Genomic DNA, 20,710 nt, shown 5'->3' with positions numbered 1-20,710 from the left:
AAAGAAAAGGGAGAGCGGTATTAGGGGAAACTTTTCTAGTAATTCAAAGTAAGAATGTCAGTAGAGAAAAGGGCCCCTAAGACAGGAAATGCAGTAGAAAGAACCAACACATTCTCCAGCAACAGAAACACTGAATTTCCGACTACTACCTTTCATTATTAAAGGTAAAGAGTTGAAGGCTTCCACATCCAGCCATGATGGAGTCAGAGACCAGATTTACCCATCCTGGCCCTCAAAAATTTTTTAAACAGACAAAATACATGAAAGTACAGTTATAACATCATGGATGACAAGCAGCCCCAATGGTGAAGAGGAAAAGGGAACACATGAGGGACTGCTACACCTGCCCAGTTTACTGCCTGTGGAGAGCTGGTGACACGGGCACAGAGAACCCAAACACAGCTCAATGACTTGACCAGGCAGAGTTAAGAAGTGCTGGAGGCGAGGGCGGCTGGAATCCACAAGGCCGAGTACTGGAGAAGATACATTTGGAGTCCACAGGCCAGAAGGCAGGCCACTGAGAGGGAGCTCCACGGTTTGCCGTGATTCCCCTCAAGTCTGTTGCTGAGTACTGAGCAGTGAGCAGCACGTGCATGTGAAGAAAGATCTCAGAGCGAGGGAGAGAACCGCTGAAAGGAGCAGGCGGAACAATCACCGGATACCCAACAGGACACAGAAAGGTTCCAACTAACAAGCCCGAATGAAGAAATCTTCTAAGACACAAGCATCAGGTACAGTGCTAAGGAGGGTAATTGCCTCAGAGTGGGGAGCAACTAGCCCTACCCTCCAAGGTGCCCCAGTCTTGCCAAAAAGCTTAAAGATAAGCCTTTAAAAGCAAGGAATAACAAACCTTTTCTGTATAGGATCAGGTAATAAATCTCAAGCTTGGCAGGCCATCTGGTTTCTCAGTCTCATCCACTCTGTGACTGTAGCACAAAACCCAGTGTTACTGAACAGGCCTGACCACAGCTGGCCCTCACCCTGCAGCTTCCTAAATCCTGCTCCACAGTATCAAACTACAGTCAAGTAACAACGGCATTCCAGGAACGAAGCTCAAAAATATGGAAAAGGAATAAAAACTCCCCAGGATACAAGAAGGTAAAATGGACACTGCTAGCACTGAATCAAAGTATTATCAGGTATGTAAGAAACAGAACACATGACCCATGGCTAGGGGCAAAACACCAACAATCAATTCAAACTGAGTCCAAAATGACAGAGATGCTATGATCAGTAGACAGAGACATCAGAGCCATCTACTGTAACTATACTCTGTATGTTTCAGTGGTAGAAAAAAGCACGAGCCTGTTAACTAAAAACACAGAAAATATTAAAAAGACCCAAATCGAACTTAAAAGTTTTTTTTAATTGTCTGAACTGAAAAATACTCTAGATGGGATTAATAGCAATTTAGATATTACAGAGTAAAGATCAGTGTATATGAAGGCACGCAGCCTTAGAAATTATCCAAAATGAAACACCAAGGGACCAAAATACATGAAAATGCACCCCCAAGAGGGGCAGGCAGAAAAATTTTTGAAAAAATTATGGCTGAAATTTTCCAAAAATTACATCAAAAGATTGAAGAAGCTCAGAGAATCTCAAGCACAAGAAACATGAAGAAAACTACAAGATGCCTCATAATAAAGTTGTTCAAAATCAGTGAAAAAGAGAAAATCTTAAAATCAGAAGAAAAAAAGGTATGTACAGAAACAAAGATTAAGAACAATACCAGATTTCTCACTGGAAACAATGCAAAAAAGAAGACAGTGGGGCAATACCAATTCCACACAAACCCTTCCAATACACTAAAGAGGAAAGTACAGTTCCCAATTCCTTTCATCAGGCCTGCATGACCCCAATACCAAACCAGAAAAAAAAAATTATAAGAAAAACAAAGATGAATTAACCTCATAAACACAAACTCAGAAACTAATAGAGTTTTAACAATCAAAACCACAGTATATAAAGAAGGTAACAGATCATGACCAAGTGTAGGTTAGCCCAGGAATGCCAAGCTGCTTCAATGATTGCATTCGATCAATATGAGCCACCATATTAACAATCATTAAAAAAAAAAAATCACCTCATCAAGCGCAGAAAAAAAGAACTTGACAAAAATCACTCATTCACGAGAAAGATTCTCAGAAAACTAGGAACAGAAGAGAACTTCTACAACCTCATAAAGGGCATCTGAGAAAAACCTATAGTTTAACACCATACTGGTAAAAGACTGAACACATTCCTCCCAAGACTGGGACACAAACAAAGATGTCTACTTTTACCATTTCTATTCAACACTCACGGGGGATTCCAGCCACTTTGATAAGACAAGAAAAAGAAATAAAAGGCAAAGATTGGAAAGGAAATATAAAAATTTTATCCACAGGGTTATCTGGCTGGCTTAGTCATTAAGCATCTGTCTTCAGCTCAGGTCATGACTCCAAGATCTTGGGATCAAGACCCACATCGGGCTTCCTGATCAGTGGGAGGCCTACTTCTCCCTTTCCACTCCCTCTGCTTGTGTTCCCTCTTTTCCTGTGTCTCTCTCAGTCAAATAAATAAATAAAATCTTAAAAAAAAATTTTATCCACAGACAACATGATCTTATATGTAGGAAGTCCTGAAGAAATATTTTTAAGTAGTTGCTACAACTAGAAAGTAAGCTCATCAAGATTACAAGATAAAAGATTAATATACAAAATCAACTGTATTGCTTAGAGACTGGCTAATTTGCACGTCATCAATCTTAAAATCACACAAAATGAATAACCAGACATTATCTATGTAATACAAAAGGAAATATACCCCATTACTTACAAAAGAATACTTCCCCTAAAACTGAACACAAGTCTGATCATACTGCTACAAGAAATACAGGGATGGAATAAATGTTAAACATTACAGCATATAATCAACAAACCCAGAATGTGAGGAATTCTATAGGACAAATTACTCTGTTTCTTCAACAAATGATTAAAGATACCAACCGATTACAATAGATGTATGGATCTGATTTGAAAAACCAATTATAAAATGGCATTTATAGGGTAATCAGAGAAATGTGAATACTAATCACATTTATATATTAAGGAATTGTTCATTTTTCAGGTATTTTTAATAATATTGTAATTGTGTTTTTTTAGAAGGCCTTATTTCTTGAGATACATAGAAACACATTCATGGGTAAAATTATACATATCTATACTGGAAGTCAGGATAGAAGGTATAGGTGAAATAAAATTAGCCACATACTGATGACTGATAAAGCTGGGTGTGGGTGTAGGAGATTCTTTATACTGTTCTCTCTGCTTTTGTGTATGCCTGAAATTTTCCATAATAATCGATTTTTAAAAGTGCTTTAAAGAAAAGGCAAGAATTCAGTTAGTTCAAAGAAAACAAGCAAAGATGACCCCAGAAAATACTAAGCAAGAAATGGGTTGTATTCAGCCTAAAATCACATGCAATTTGGTTTTTCATTCTTTGGCAATAGAAATATAATCTGGGAAATTTCTCAGAATTAAAGAACATGAGTTTCCAGTTTGAAAGGATTTACTCAATACCCAGCAAAAGAGAATATAAAAGACTCACATCAAGATACGTAATCATGAAATGTCAGACCCACAGGAATAGTTAAGATTCTTAAAAAAAAAAAAAAAAAAAAGACAAAGGGATCAAACAGATCACAGCTCATTTATGAGATCAGGAATGAACCTTCTGAACTTAAACTTCTCAATAGCTACAATGAATACAAAAGTAAATGGAACCCTGCCTTCCAAATTCTGAGGGAAAAATATTTCCAACCTAGAATTCCATCCATCTATACAGGGATCAACCAAGTATCAGCATAGAGAAGTTTTTTCAGAAACACAGATTTCAAAATTGTTGGGTGGTAAAAATCAGGTTGGCCTCAGACTTCTACAATACCAAATTTAACTCCAGAACAGTGTTCCTCACAGAGTGGCCATGCACTAGTGCTGGCAGTTAACTGTTACCAGTTCCTGATGAGACAAAGACAGATATTAAGAGTCTATGTTTAGAAATTTTTATACCAATCAGAGCACTTTTATGCATATTCAAACTAATAAAAAATGTGGGCTTGTAGTTTGTATGTTTCTTTTTTCTTTCATTTAATTTCCTAGTAATTTATTTTCATTATATTTACAGAAGTATCTGATCTTAATGGGTAGGGAATAAAAACAAGAACATAATACAAGCAAACAAAAGACTGATCCTTTCACAGAGATCATTTAAGAAATACTACTGTGGAGGCCTTGAAGCAATCCTGCATTTATTCCAAGGAAAATATGTAATCTGAATAATTTTATAGCTGGATCAGTGCCATTCAAGAATAAAGGAAGGAAATAAATATTTGGGAACTTGGGAGAACTCAGGTTTATGCAGTCATAGAATCTGGGTCCTTAATGAAAAACCTTCAGGATAGCTGGGTACCAGGTAAAAGAGCCATTCCAGACAGGAGCATTTCTGAAAGCCCTGGGACGGATTTCTCTATGATGATGAAACCAATGGATTATGCTTCATCTGAATGTTCTTAAAGGACTCAGACATCTGAGTTTGCAGTTGAAGTAGTGATATGTACATAAATAAGCAAACAGCAGCTACAATAATAAAAAATCCCAGTCTATTATTAACTCCAAAAAACCCAAGAAGTTGTGTTGGAAAGAAAAAAACTTACTTTGATTTATTACACAGTTTACCTCTGAGCAGCATATAAGGGTTATAATAATGCAAACAATAAAATATGAATCTAACTAAAATTATGATATAACCATATACAAATGGGGTAGGAAAAAGGCATGGATTATGGGGAGGTGGAGGTGGAGGGGAGAGGGCAGGAGAAGAGAGAAAGAAAGATAAACCCTCAACTTCCACAGGACATAGGTAATTCACAACTTGATTAATCAAGAAGTAGCAATATAAGCATGTTTTGTATTTCATAGACAGGAAGGTAAAATTCTAAACTAATTAGCCAGAAGAGCTGACTATAGTTGCTTCTGGGGAGGGGGAAATGCACAGGTGGAGACAGGGGTATTGATTGTTCTCTGCAAAGCTTCTATTTGTTTTTGAACTATTTGATTCCACTGCCACATACAGATTTCATTTTTTTTTTTTTACTGAAATTTAATTCATGAACCATATAATCACCCTTTTAAAGTATACAATTTAGTGATTTTTAGAATGTTCATGAAGTTGGGTAACCATCATCATAATCTCATTCCAGAACAATCTCATCACCTCAAAAAGAAACCCTGTACCCATCAGCAGTCACTCCCCTTTCCCTGACCCCCCAGCCTCTAACAACCACTAATCTATTTTCTGTCTCAATAGATTTGCCTGTTTTGGATATTTCATGTAAGTGGAACCATATGATAGCCACACAGGATTTTGATTTAAAATTTTTGGTTAATATAGGACTTTTATTTAAAAAGCAAAAACCACTAGAGGATGAATTTTAGCCAAATAGGAGATCAATGAAGGAACTACAGCAATGGGGCCATCAGTAAGTACCAAATCCATTTAGCCACAGAATGAAAACAGAACAATATGGGTATTATAGTTACAATATAAAATATAAATAATATAAGAGGTGGGGGAAGTCCCGGAGAAAGTGGGAGATGCTGTAAGTATACTGATTTTCTCATGTGTCAGAGTCAAAGGCCAAAAGATATTTAAAACAGAAAAATCAAGTAAAAGCTGTAAGCAATATTCAAAGGCATAAAGGTTATCCTTAAAAAGAAATAACCAAAACTGGATAGTCATTGTAGAGAAAGAGATCAGAAGATGAAATATAAGTTTATCATTTCTCATTTTTAGATGTATGAAGACAATCTAAAAAACAAAATATTTAAATATAGCATAAAAAGCTACAAAGGCAATTATAAGAACAAAAACAAAAACAAAGAAAAAAAGAAACAAATACTAAAAAAAGAAAACATACACCACATAGTGAAAGAGCAAAGAGAAGCAAGGAAACCAGAAAGCATAAAATAATAGAGCAAAACCAAGATCAAGCACATCTGTTATATCCAGTCTGCGAATGAGCTAAATCTACCCATGAAAAGGAACCCTGATGGACCAGATCACAAAGCAAAATCCAACCATACCATTTCATCACTTCTAAGACGCACGTTTTCACATTTTATTTTATTTTATTTATTTATTTATTAAATTTTTAAAGATTTTATTTATTTATTTGATAGAGAGAGATCACAAGTAGGCAGAGAGGCAGGCAGAGAGAAAGGAAGGGAAGCAGGCCCCCCGCTGAGCAGAGAGCCCGATGCGGGGGCTCGATCCCAGGACCCTGAGATCATGACCTGAGCCGAAGGCAGTGGCTTAACCCACTGAGCCACACAGGCACCCCACGTTTTCACATTTTAGCATCTACAACACAGAGATAGGATATATAAAGCCATCAGCCAGACTGAGGTCATGACGTAAGTGGGATGGTCCCCCAATGGCAAACCTGTCCCAGCCCTTCATGCTGTCATCTCTTCAACTCAGCACAGCAGACTGTTGGAACTACAAGCGAGGGTCACTGCCATCACCTATAATTTCAGTCCCAAAACACAAAGGTATCATACATGCAGTCAGGAACCACAATCGAGCAACAGAGTGTACATTTGATATTAGGGAAGCAAATACTCATCCTTGAAAGAATGACGACAATCAAGGGCTTTACAGGAAAAAAGAGAGGGAAGATCCCCATAGACAGAACTGTGTCAGGTTCTGTCACTTAAACACAATCAGAAGGACTGCCTAGCCCTCGCCTCATGATACCCACTGAGGGCAGGAGAAGCTGCTAAATCACCAGGAAGAGATGAAAGACAGTTTGAAACCATGAAGGCCCGGGGTATAATTTGCTCATATGCAGGACTGTCTGACAGCGCTTAGTTCTCCAAGTTTAATCGCTTTTAAACAAAGGGGGGAAAATACTGTTAAATGAACCTCCACTTATATATCTTTGTGCCTTGTCAAAACTGTTCCTCAGAAAGCTTTCCTGCTAGTTTATTAACCTTTTCCTGACAAAAGATAAATAGAGATCTCGTGCATACTTCTTTCTATTCAAAATCACATCACAATCATTCAAGTACACTGCTTTACATTTTGCACTCAGAAACAAGCCTTTTTCGAAGTACGGGAGGAAGAACATGCAAGCAGAAGGCTGAGGCTTACTCAGCGTCACCTCCTCACTGTCCTTTCTGCACAGACCCGGGGTGGGCAGAAGAAATCCAGTCTGCCGCACGGCTCAGCATGATTCACAATTTGCAGGCTAGCATTTTGAAATGTCATTTTTATTGATCTCCATTTGATGTTCCATTTGCCTTTCCTAGAGTAGACGAATTATGTTTATGGCATTTCCCTAATAGCAGACCTTGAAAATCTGAGTTTAAATGAGCTCTGAAAACACATAACAAAATGAAATATCAACTAAACAAAACTATATGGATGCACATAAATTAATACTTATTTTAGCATTAAAATAGATCTTCTCTAAGACTTCATAGGTCACAATAAGGTGCCAACATACTACATAATAGAATAACATTCCAGGGCATAACAGGCAGCTAACAACTATAAGGAAAGTCAAATCTCAGACACAAAAGGTAAATCTGTCAACTGAACACATGTGATATAAAGCATGGTTCAAAGAGTGAGATTAAAAAAACGAATTATCAAATCCTGTTCTGTAGCACCTAGACATCTGTGGAGCAGTCCCAGCTCTGTCATAAAAATCAAGTAACACGGGCCCATTAATCTTGCTCGCTACCATAATTCCTTTCTAACAATTTGGAAGAGAAATTATCAGTGAAAAGCTATTGTGACTCCACAGTGACAGATGAAGGCTTGCATTGTAGAAGAGAAATCATGTTTAAATGCATTTTAATACTTTCAAATGGACTACTTATTTCATAATATAATTTATAAATGAGTTGTAGAAAGTTAACTTTGAAAACAGTACAGTAACAGTACACCATTCTTAGGTTCCTTTACACACAAGGATGAACTGCTAGTCTCAATTCTCTCATCTAAGAGAACAGGTAACTTAATAACATGGAGTAAGTCCGTTAGTAAATTTTGGATTTTAAAAAGCCAAAAGTATAAATTTTTAGAGGAATGACTGATTTCAAATGTTTTACTCCACAGAAAGCCCCTAAGCAAGCATGACAGCATCAATCACAAAGTGGGGGGCAGCGAAATCAGTGATACTACCTGTCAAAAAGCTTCAACTTCTCCCAATCCTCCAAGACCTGTTCAAGTCTCGTGTCGTTAAACTGTACTGATCAGCGATGGCACAAGGTAGCAGCATCGTTGCTGGCTCTCTAGAGCACTCGGTTTTTCTTATAACTGTTTTCTATGTTTAGCATATTCTTCTTAGCACTGCATTATCTTTACGTATATCAAGTCCACTACTAGCAGTTTAAGTTCTTTTTGAGTCCTCAAAGAATGAATACATGGATGGAAGGGAGGGAGGAAGGAAGCAAGCAAGCCTGGGTAACAAAATCCAAGGTTAATGGGTTACAGATGATTTAAAATGATGATTTAAAATATTAAGATATGCTCTCAAGAATCAAGACTAGATTAGAGATGAGAGTATGACCTCCAAGAAATAAACTTTTGAAAATTCTTTAATATTTCACATTTTAGCAAGTTTTTTTTTTCTAATTAACATGAAATATGAATTTCCAAAATTATTCCAAAAAAACACACCCTGGCACTACAAAGACAGAACAGTGGTTTAGCTCCAGACTAAAATTTGGTTACACAAGGAAACAAGATCACCTAGATTTCTTATAGAGTTTAATTAAATCATCAATATCCTTAAGTCATAACATAGAAACAGGCTTATCAGATAAAATCCATAACACAGAGTACAGGAGACTATGCATGCATTAAGGCAATGACCTTGTCAAACAAACAAACTTTGGTACAGGTAAAAAAAAAAAAATCAGGAGAAAATACTACAAAATGAACAAGGTAATGGGTTCAAAAGGAGAAACCACCGGTGACGTTTTTCTGCTTTCTACTTTCTGCATCTTTGATATTCCATTTTATGTCATTATGATAATCTCATTATATCTCTATATAACTCACATTTTAACTTCTTAACTCTCCTTAAATCATTACACATCATATGTTAATTACTATCTGCTTTTATGTTTAAAAATAACATTTTAGAATCAGAGGCATAAGTCGGAGTCACTGCTAAGTCATTTTAGCAGTAAGAGCTTAATGAAGTCACTCAACTTCTCCAGGCCTCAATTTTCTCATCTAAGTAAACTACCTTAGCAAGATTAAGTAATTCTCATGTCAAACACAGCACACTAGCCAGCTCACAGTAGTGCTAAATTTACAATTCCCTTGTAAATATGTTTTGTTGTTGACTGGATTTCCATGTATTAAGTAGTTATCACTGATTAAGTACTCTGGTTAGGAGTGATCGAGTTATCTTAAGAAACAGCCTACTCCATCAAAAGACTTCAAAATGTAAAAAGTTCAAGAAGGTATTTTTAATAGAGCCCAATTCTCCTTTCCACTTAACATAGAAAAGACCTCAGAATCCTTCTGAACACGGCAGCCCAGGTAACCAAAGGAGTTGCCTTGAGAGGAAAAACCTCCAGCAACCCAAACCCGGGGCTTCTTAAGGAGCCTCTCCCAGCATACACAAATAAGGCCTATGACATAGGAAGAGGTGGCTTTTCACACGTCTCCAAAGAGATAAATCTAGGATTCAACTCCCAGCCACCCAATAAAACACTTCAACAATGTAGCTTTTTAAAAAGTGATGTTCACAGCATTCAAAAAATGTTTTAGTTTTATGAGTATTTCAAAAATGAAATAGTATGGTAAATCTTCCTAACAGTGGATATAACAATGGATTCCTAGCTATATTACCAAAAAGCAAAGAAAACAAAAGCAAAAATCTGATAAATTGGGACTTCATCAAATTTAAAAACTCCAGTGCATCAAAGAACATCATCAAGAAAGTGAAAAGGCAATCTACAGAACAGGAGAGAGCTTCTACAAATCTTGCATCTGTTAAGGGCATAAATCCCTTAACATATAAAGAACTTCCATGACTCAACAACAAAAATGACAATCCTATTAAAAATGAACAAAGGACTTGAACAGACATTTCTCCAAAGAAGATACACAAATGGCCAATAAGCACACAAAGATAATCAAGATCATTACTCATCAGGGACCCAAAATTCAACACCACAATAACATATCACTTCACAACTACTAAGATAATAAAAAAAAAAAAAAACAGAAAATAGTAAGTGTTGACAAGGATACGGAGAAAGTGGAACCCTGGTACGTTGCTGGTGGGACATGTAAAATGATGCAGCCAATGTGGAAAAGAGTTTGGTGGTTCCCCAAAAAACTACACATAGAATTACAATATGATCCAATAATCACACTCCTAGATATGTACGCAAAAGAACTGAAGACAAAGACTCAAACAGATATTTGCCTGACAGTGTTCACTGGAGCATTATTCACAACCAAAAGGGGAAAAACAACCCAAGTGTTCACTGATGGATGAACAGATCAAGATGTGGTTTATGTATATATAATGGAATATTATTCAGCCATAAAAAGAGGAGGTTCTGACTCATACTACAACATGGAAGAACCCTGAAAACGTGTTAATAAGGCAGGCATAAAAGGGCAAATATTTTATTCCACTTACATGAGGTAGCTAGAATAGTCAAATCCACAGAGTATAGTAGAGGTTACCAGGGTTTGGGAGGAATTGGAATGAGGAGTCAATGCTTAATAATAACAGAGTTTCTGTTTGGAGTGATGAAAAGGTTTTGGAAATAGGTAATGGTGAAAATTGCACAACATTGTGGACATAATTAACACCACTGAACTGTATACTTAAAATTATTAAAATGACAAACTTTACATAATATATATTTTACCACAATAAGTTTTTTTAAATGAAAGTAAATGCAAAGATACAGGGAAAAAGAAAACAAAAACAATAAATAAAAATGATAACACATCAGCACCTTTCCACACACTGCGTTCGGGAGAGAGGAGGCTGGCATTTTTGGTTATGAGCTTCTCGGGCAGCAAGTCTGGCTCCTGACAACTGAAAAGGAATAAAAACACCATTTAATAAACTATCAAACTTGCTACCATCCTAGAAAAACTGGTTTTGCATGCTAACATTAAAAAGCCAATTAAAGCAGCTCAACGTTGTAAACAAGCATCTGTTTCAGGGGAAAATAAAAACAGAACACATTAAACTGGGAAAGTCCTAGAGTACTATGAAGCAATACCTAACATATTAAAGCACTGCGAGATTATCTCACACATGGTGATTTTAACAGGTGTGCAGAAGTGGTAAACAAGACTGTTTTCCAATAAATCTAAGACAGCTGAAATTTTTCTAGGCAAAACTTTCCGAAACTCTAATTAGAGCTGAGTCCAAGAGGATACCAAGCTCATAGCCAAATCTCTAAGTGCCTTCATTGGTTATACAGTAGCTGTATAAAGGATGTTCAATGCAAATGTTTAAAAAAAAAAAAAAGTTTTTCTAAAACACTGCCTAGAATGATCACAACCTAAACTCTATATGGAGAAATCTGTATTTGCAAATAAATAAATAAATGATCACCCAACCAGTACTGATACCTCATTGTCTTAAAAACGAATGGTATTTGAGACAGTTTACAACATCAGTACTCAGAGTAGATTAAGTTTAGAGTAAGCATATGTGGAGATAATGGATGACCCCACATTTGGAGGTCCCACCGAGATCATCGGACTCCTGCCCAGGGATCCAACGGACTCCCACCGGGAGGTAAGATAGCTGGCCAGCCCTCTTCTGCTTCTGTTCTGTTTCTGTTTCTGTTTCTGTTTCTGTTCTGTTTTATGTTCTCGTTTCGGCTCCTGTCTCCTATCTTGTACGGCCGTGGTCCGCCTATACGCTCGTATAGGACTGTACCTCTACGCGTAGGGGCTCTGTATCTGTAGGCAGCTTGAGAAGGAGTTGACGAACTCGGACTTCTCCCCTGCCGACCCTGGAGGACGCTCCACACATAAACTCCAATCTCTCAAACCAAAAACGATAGTATCTTCAATTATCTAAAGAGATTTACCTGATTTAATGCTCAAGTTGCATGTTTTTATTAGTTTAGACCAATGTTCTCAAATTGTCACATACTTTAAAAAATTTTTTTAAATATGCTTAAGAAGTTGATATACCTTTTCATCTTCCCACTGAAAAAAATTACAGTCTTTTCTATCTCTACAGGCTGAGCAGGCATAGAATCTCCGTGTTTCTTCTTTCCCTTGGTTCACCTTTACAAACAGAAGAGTGGGTCCTAGTTCCAAAATAGGGGGGGAAAACGTAAAACTAGAGTCATCTACATCAAGTACCTAGTTTTCACCACCCTTAAATAAAACTTGATTTGGTTTTATGCACAAGATGTCATAATTAAGCCCACCACTCCATTTAATTACTTTTTTAAACCTATTATATTTAGGCACTGATCACTTGAGATGTAACTCTTGAAAACTAGTCTCTGCAGAAAGAAAACGCCGTTGTCAGTTGCTGTCTACGTGGTGAATGATCCGGTATTGAGACTAAAATCTGGAAGGGATCCAGAGAACGGAGCACTTTGCCACTTCCATCCAATTATCATTTCGGTGAAAATCTGGGCTTTTGGAGTTGGACACATCCTCTCTACACAAATTACAGAAAAACTAGGTCTAGTTTCTGAGCAATTCATGCTATCCTTCTTCCTAACTTTTTAAAATAAAAGGATAGCAAAACAACCAATGAAATCCCCCAAATACCTGACAACGGATTCACTCAGTAACATGCATCGCCTTTGCCTAGCTCGCCTCTTCCCATGAGGGGAAAAATAAAATGTAACAGCCGCGGAGCCAAAACCACCACAGTGAGGACTTTCTATGACAGTTTCTTAAGGAAAGTGAAAACACTACGTCCCCGGGAAAGGGCATTTTTCGGCATCACCTGTGGTGAAAAGAGAGGAAGGTAAAAATCTGGGAAAACAGTGTGGGGGCCCTGAGAAGCCCAAAGCATCTTCAGGCTAACCTCCGCCCTTCGCGCCGGACCGCTCGGCTGAACCCAGACGCAGACCCACCGTGAGGGCACAGCGGGGCGGGGGTGGCGGGATCGGAAGGAAATACCACCTCCACTCCCGAGCTTCCCTGACGACCCGCGATCCCCTCTGCCTCTACTGTTCCCAGCCACTCCCTGGGTGCCGCCATCTTCCCGCCACCGTCCCGAAAGTCTCAGTCCTACCGAGGAGGCTGAGAAAGAGTGCCGCCGTGCACCGCGAGGACTCACAGCGCCCCCATGCGCCTTGGAGGAACTGAGCCCCGAAAAAGCAGTCCCTTCTGCACAGGCTTCCCCTAAGGGATCCCTCCCTGGTGGACCCGCAGGGGTAGGGGTTTGGGGAGAAGCGGGCGGGGGTTGGGGGGTTGCCGGCAATTTACTGGACCTGTGCAATAAGTTCACCTATCTTCTGCTTTACCCTCAGCACCTCTAGCACCCTCCTCTCATAAGAATACAGCCTGAAGATGAGATTACTGGAGCAAAGATTTGGTGGGATTTTCAGACCGAAAGTCAGCATCACCACCAGCAGCACCTGACAACAGAAATGACTGCCACAACCCCGTTTGAAGAAAAAATCCTCTTCTTTTTTTTTCCCCCCCAAAGTCAGAGTCACACTGTCCTCTTCTACCTCTTGGGCAATGCTTCCCGTTGCATGTTGTAGTTGCGTATCCATCGACATTTATACATCAGAAAGAAAGAAACAAGACTGTCCCTCTTTGCATAAGACGCGATTGTCTATATAGAAAATGCCAAGGGGTCTGCAAAAATAATTCCAGCTGAAATTGAGTTCAGCAAGGTTGCAAGATACCAGATAAACAAACACACAAAAACCAATCATACCTCTGTGTATTAAGAATGATCCCATGAAGACCCAAACTAGAAATAAAACACAACTGCTCAGATAAATGAAATGCTTAGGTGTAAATCAAACAAAATATGTACAGGACTTGTATGCAGAACACAACAAAATGCTAATGAAAAAAATCAATGCTCTGAATAAACACAGAGACCGTTACTACAACTCAACATAGTGAAGATACCAGTTCTCCCCCGGTTTAGTGCGTATACAAGTTTAATACAATTTCAGGGGTGTCTGGGTGACTTAGTTGGTTAAGCGTCTGCCTTTGGCTCAGATCCTGATTCCAGGGTCCTGGGCTCCAGCCCTGCGTTGGTCTCCCTGCTCTGCAGAAAGCCTGCTTCTTCCTCTCCCTCTGCCCCTCCCCACCATCCAGCTAATTCTCTCTCTCTTTCTCTCTCTCTCTCAAGTAATTAAGTAAAATCTTCAGAAACAAAAAGTTTAACACAATTTCTATCAGAATCCCAGCCAGATTTTTGTAGATAAAAATGATATTCTGAAATTCATAGGAAAAGCAAGGGAACTAGAATAGCTACAGGAACTTTGAAAAATATTAAAGGAGGAGGAATCAGTCTAACCAATTTCAAGACATGATAGTATACACACACCTACACCCACAGAGTTGTAGATGGACTAGTCAAATGTCTCTTACAGTACTGAAGAATTGATTTACACACCCATGGTAACATCACACACTTACACTCTGTGGTGTCTTAATGTAGAAACACTGCATTTTTCCATGCACATTTCATCTAGTAGTTTCAGTTAAATCCTTCACCTTCACCTGTAGTATCTGGTCTTTGATGTAATAAGGGCCCTATTCAAACTGCGCAGCACAAGTTGCCAGAGCACCTTATCTGCACGAGCTCGTCATCTGGATAGAAAACTCTAGATCTAGCTATGTTGATACTTTGGGAAATTTTATCTCAAGACTTAACTACACATTCTCATTAGAATTAACACTTCTATTTTAAAAAATTTCTTGGGGCACTTGGGTGGCTCAGTCTTAAGCATGTGCCTTCAGCTCAGATCATGCTCTGCATAGGGCTCCCTGCTCAGTGGGGAATCTGCTTCTCCCTCTGCCTCTGTGATCTTTCTCACTCTTGCTCTCTCTCAAATAAATAAATAAAATCTGTAAAAAAATTTTCTTATAGGTACAGATTTGTGATCATTAAAAGAGTTCTTTACAGAATTTGCAGTTGAGTTCATGAAGTTATACCACCAAAAATTGTCACTGCATCTATATTTTTTGATCCTGTCTTAAACAACTCTGATGCTATGGGGTGACTTAGAGAGGCAGACCAAACCAGCATGGAATTGCAGCCTTGACAGGTAACCTTCCCCAAACAGTAAAAGCATGGCAAGAGTTGACCCAAAGAAGGAAAATGAGAGAGTACCCCTTAGTGGGAGAGAATTTGACAGTTTCAAAAATAAGGCAGTTCCCTCTTTTCAATTTTGGGAAGGAAAAAAGAAAAAACCTCACCTTAGATTCAGACATTTATGGTAAAATTCATGTTCTCTGAATATTTGCTGAGAGGGTCATAGATACGGGCTCACTATAGTAAGTTGGGAATGTTTCTTTTTATTGTCTATGTGTGCAGGAAAATCCTTGAGCAGAAGGAAGCTGAGGGATGTCAGCAGGATGCTCGAAAGAAACGAGGGGCAGAGCTGGAAACGGGTCCTCTGAAGCCAGAGCGTGGAGACAGACTTGGGTGCACGCCTTCATACACAGCTGACTCTCCCACATCACTAAGATGGGCGCAGACTCGGCAATTCCCCCACCGGAGGATGAGGATGAGGTCCCCCACGGGGAGCAGGAAGGCACGCTCCTTACTTTGTTAGTGGGGCAGAAGGACTTCCACCCTCAAATCTACTACAGAGAAAATGGTTCGTGCCTGAGGAACATTTTCTAAGTAATGCCTGACTGACTTCTCTGTGTTCTCTGTAATCAACCCCTCAGTTTCCCTTTGAAAATCCAACTCCTCCCAATTTTAGCCCATGCAGTGGGAGAAATGCAAAGGGCCAGAGGGGTTGGCTTGGATTCGGGCAGATGACTGGGGGCTGCTGCTGGAAAGCTTGGGAAGGAAACTACAAGGGTTACATTTTGTCATCTTAGTGGCATCTGTCATGTTGACTGTTCATGTGTCACACACGTTCAGCCTTCCCACCTTGTCTGGGACAGGCGACTGGCTTGTCTAGGGTTGCCTTGGTGGAGGTAATTCATCTCGGCCCCATGTGTCTCTCATCCCCCTCCTGGAACCAGAGGGCCAGCCTGGACATGTTTTCATATGGGAATGACTGGAGCACAAGAGTTAAGAGAAAGGGACAAGCATCTGGAGACCTAGGCTTGGAGCTGCCCCTGTCACTTCCGCCATATGCTTTTGGGTCAGGCGAGTCATGTGCCCAAGCCTGGTGAACCTCGCAAAGGGCATGGGTCAGAAGGGGGTGATGAAGTGGAGCAGGCAGCACAATCCATCCCTGAAGCACTTTCCACAGCAGCAAACACGGGCCTTTTCTATTTGCGGTAGTTATGGTTGCTGCAGTTTCCCACCACTCAAGGAGCCCCTGCCTTGGCAGAAAAGCCAGAGCAGAACTAGGAAATGGGAATGTGTGAGGATACCATATGAGCACCTAGATCCAGCCATGCCTGAAGTTTTCAGTTATAGGGGTCTTAAGTTCCTTTGTCTCCTTAAGCCAGTTTGAGATGCAGTTGGTTCCATCAACCACACCCAAGAATGCCAACTCCATGGCTCTATGGCTGCGGCCATAACATGGGATGGATGTATCATGTATTAATACACCTTGAAACCCTTTACCAGTCAAGACCAACGAACCCTTCTCTCCTCTCTCCCCGCCACTCCCCCTGTCAGTCTGCCTGCCCTTCTCCCTATCTATCTCTTCTGGCCTTTGTCATGGAACCCTGTCCCCCGACCTGCTCTTCTTCTTGCTGCCCCAAAGCAAGAACATACACCTACTTTATTATTGTTGTTATTATTATTATTATTATTATTAAGTAAGCTCTACACCAACTCAGGACCCTGATATCAAGAGTCTCATGCTCCACCGACAGAGCCAGCCAGGCGCCCCATGGACCTACTTCTTTTTAAAGGGAAAGCTGCCAGGGGAGACCACCAAAAATGAAGGAAATCTACAGACTTTACCTTGGCTGTCTCTGCTCTCTGGTTATGGATGCTAACTTCCCTGCTCACAGGGTCAGTGCTATGGATTGAATTGTGTCCCTCTCCCCCCACCGCCAACCCCCCACCAAATTGATATGTTGGAACTCTAAACCACCAATATTATGATATGGGACCTTTGGAATATAATTAGGTTTTAGATGAAGTCCTGAGAGTGAGCCCCCAGATAGGACTGGTCTCCTTATAAGAAAAGGATGAGACATCAGAGTTTCTTCGCCCTCTCCCTCTTTACCTCTCTCCCTCCCTCTTCTTCTCTCCCTCTCTCTCTCCTCCTCTCTCTTTCTTTCTCTGCCCTGTGAGAACACAGCAAGGAACAGATCACCCACTGGCCAGGAAGCAGGCTCTCACCAGGGACTGAATCTGTTGGCACCTTATCTTGGGCTTCTCATCCTCTAGAACTGTGAGGAATAACTTTCTGCTACTTATGCCACAGAGCTGGGATATTGCTGTGGCCGCCCTTGACCAAGACAGTCATGCATACCCTTGACTTTCCCTCTCTTGCTTTGATTTCTGAGGGGAAAGCTCACCAACCCTCTCCCCCACCCCCTGAGAAGCCTGCATTCTGACAACCTGGCTGGGGAAGGACCTGGATCTGAAGGTACTTGGCGCAGTTTTCCTCGGATCTTTGAAAAACAGCAACACTCTGAACTGAATATACTGAAAGTAAGGACATTTGGGTAAGCTACTGAGACTTGCTGGTCATTTCCGAGGTGCCTGGCTTGGCCAGCATCCTGGGGCCAGACAGAGAGGAGCCCCTGGGAAGCACTCCAGGGGCTCTGAAGGGGCTTTGCCAACTCGTCTCCTCCTGCCTCTGCTTGCCCCTCTAGCATGAGAACTGAGAACAAGGGACAGAAGAGAATCTGTGTTTATATGCATGACAGGGACTGTTGCTGGGAACACAGAGAAATGAAACTTAAGGCGTGCCTGGGTGGCTCAGTTGGTTAAGCATCTGTCTTAAGCCCAGGTCATGATCTCAGGGTCCTGCCTGGGATGAGCCTTGTGTGCAGCTCCCTGCTCAGCTGGAAGTCTGTGTCTCCCTCTCCCTCTGCTGCTCCCCCTGCTTGTGCTCTTTTGCTCACCCTCTCTCTCTCTCTCTTAAATACATCAAACCCTTAAAAAAAAAAAAGAAAGAAAGAAAGAAATGAAACTTAAAAATAAATAAATCTATGAAAAGCAAAGTTCCATGGGTAGTGGGTTAAGTAGGACTCCCCCCAAATATTTGCACCCACCTAGAACCTGGGAATGTGACCTCGAAATAGGGTCTTTGCAGATGTAATGGGTTAAGGACAGAGGTGAGGTCCTACTGGCTTCCAGCAGCCCTAAATCTGACAAGAGTGTCCTTTTGAGGAGTGGAGAGGACACGGAGAGACATGCAGAGAAAACCAGGTGAAGATTGAGGGAGGCACAGATGGGAGCCCTGCAGCCACCAGACAGGTGAACCCTAGGGTTGCTAGAATCTAGGAAGAGGCAGGAAAGGATCGAACCCAGAGCCTTGGGAGGTAGTATAACGCTGCTCACGGCTCCAAAGCAGCAAATACATTTCCATATTGTTGTAAGTCCCCCAGTATGAGGCACTTTTTTAGGGCAGCCCTAGGAAACTAACACACCTGGTCTGGTGCTTTAAGAAATCCCAGAAATCCCAGCTCTGCCATTTATCTTCCCAGTGACCTTGGGAAGGTCACTATCTGAACATCCTCCTGAAAAATAACCATGTCCTCCTCTGTAAAAATAACCATGACTGCTATCAAGGACTAGGCGAGTTGGAGGACACGACAAAAGAACACAGAGGACTCTGTCAACTGCCCAGTGATATGTACACATTAGTTATTACACTCTTCCTTTACGGCTGTGCCCCAAGGTTTGAGGGAGCCTCTGTAAAGAAGAAAATTCTATGTGTTCCAGATCATTGGACATAGAAGAACCCAGGTGAGATTATAAGAAGGCAGATTTAAGCTAAAAAGGAACAAAGAATTCCTGCATGTGGACCCTGGGTTGCAGATTCTTTTGCAAGTGGTCTTTGGGAAAAAAAAACCTGTAAAGAAGTGAGGGGAGCTGGAAAGGGCAGGGGTAGAGCCGAGGCAGAGATGTCATTGCAGCCTGAGTTGATCCTCAGCCTTATGCACAGAGAGTTCTGATGCATGACCAGCCCTACAGCGTTGCCTTTCAGGGGAGCTCTACTGTACCTCACCATCATTCATTTCTAACCTCAGACTAAGCAGATGTCCTCTGTAAGACCCTTAAAGGAACTGACTCCCCTGGGAGATTTATCAGCTTATTCTTCACCCCTTTTCCTTCCTTCTGGTAGAATGCAGATGTGATGATTGAAGCTCAGCAGCTATTTTGGGCCTTGAGGTAACCTTGAGACAGAAGGCAAAAAGATACGAGGAATTGGTCTAACTACATTTCTTGTATGTGAGAATAAACCCTCATCTATTCAAGCCACTTTTGTTTTGTTTTGTTTTTAAGATTTTATTTAGCCCCAAGCCCCCAAGATTAGGTTGTTTGCTCCTTCTAGGTGCTCCTGAAGCAGCCCAAATGTACCTCAGTGGTTTTAATTACCACCCCACATTAAAAATTGCCCTATTGTTGGCTTATGCTTCCCTCCATGCTGTAAGCCCTTTGACAGCAATGGTTGTATATGATTCTTCTATCCATGATGCTGACACGTAAAAGACATTTAATACATATTTACTGATTAAATGACAACTAAAATCAGACACAGAAGGGACCATTGAGTCACTTCATCTAGTGATTCCAACAAGGGCAATGCCACCTCCCAGGGAGCATTTTGGAAATATGCAGAGGTGTTTTGGTTATCACAGGGTTTGGGGGTGCCCTACTAGAATTTGGGGGTAAGGGTTAGGTACCAAATGATCTGTAACAGTTGGGACAGTCCTATTCCAGGAAGAATGAATTCCACTAAGTCTTGCACAACCTTTTTTTTTTTTTTAGGATCTGGAAAGACACTTATGTAGGTGAATAACCTGCTTCTACTTATTTGAACCTAGACTCTTAACTTTGATTTACACAAACGCAAAATATTTTTGTACAATTTTAACATACCAGAATATACCAGGAATGGAACTGCTGTGCATATAAAGGAGAAATTATACTTTGCTTTTGTCTGGGTAGAAAAAAAGAATCATGCACCATTGTGGAAAAAATGCACGAGTGATAGCAACATGGCTGATGTTCTCTGAGTGCCCCCCCAAACATCCCCTCTTTATTTGCCTTTATAGCTGTCACAGTCACCATATTCTATCTGCCAGCAATTTCTGGGGTACAAGCCAGTCCAAAACAAAGTGGCAGAAAACAGCAGTCATTCTCCCCCATGCATCTCAGGTTGGCTGGGGTTTGGCCAATCTAGGCTGGGCTCAGCTGGGCGGTTCTGCATCAAACTCGGTCTGCTGGGCTGGGCTCCACACAGGGGTCGGGCTCAGGTCTGCTCTGCACACCTGACAGTGGGCCTAGGCTGCAGGGCCAGCAGATAGCTGGGAGGAGCTCTTCTCATGACCAGGGCAGAGGTACAAGAGG

General features: G+C 40.7%; 1 protein-coding gene across 4 annotated transcripts in view; it reads right to left on the bottom strand.

The window, feature by feature from the left end:
• Positions 1–13,291, bottom strand: part of ZCCHC4 (zinc finger CCHC-type containing 4) — a 43,697-nt gene extending 30,406 nt beyond the window's left edge. For all 4 annotated transcript variants that reach the window (XM_032334017.1, XM_032334018.1, XM_032334019.1 and 1 more), the window contains exons 1-3: positions 13,149–13,291; positions 12,244–12,362; positions 11,043–11,125 (exon numbers count right to left, since the gene is read on the bottom strand). In XM_032334017.1, the coding sequence (XP_032189908.1) occupies positions 11,043–11,125; positions 12,244–12,362; positions 13,149–13,275 (329 nt within the window). In that variant the 5' untranslated portion in view covers positions 13,276–13,291. The remainder of the gene's footprint in view (positions 1–11,042; positions 11,126–12,243; positions 12,363–13,148) is intronic.
• Between the last annotated feature and the right edge of the window lie 7,419 nt (positions 13,292–20,710).

This window comes from Mustela erminea, chromosome 2 (genome assembly GCF_009829155.1).
Source record: "Mustela erminea isolate mMusErm1 chromosome 2, mMusErm1.Pri, whole genome shotgun sequence".
Taxonomy (NCBI): Eukaryota; Metazoa; Chordata; class Mammalia; order Carnivora; family Mustelidae; genus Mustela; species Mustela erminea.
Note: the sequence above shows the minus strand (reverse complement) of the source record. Positions and strands in the feature narration are given on the sequence as shown.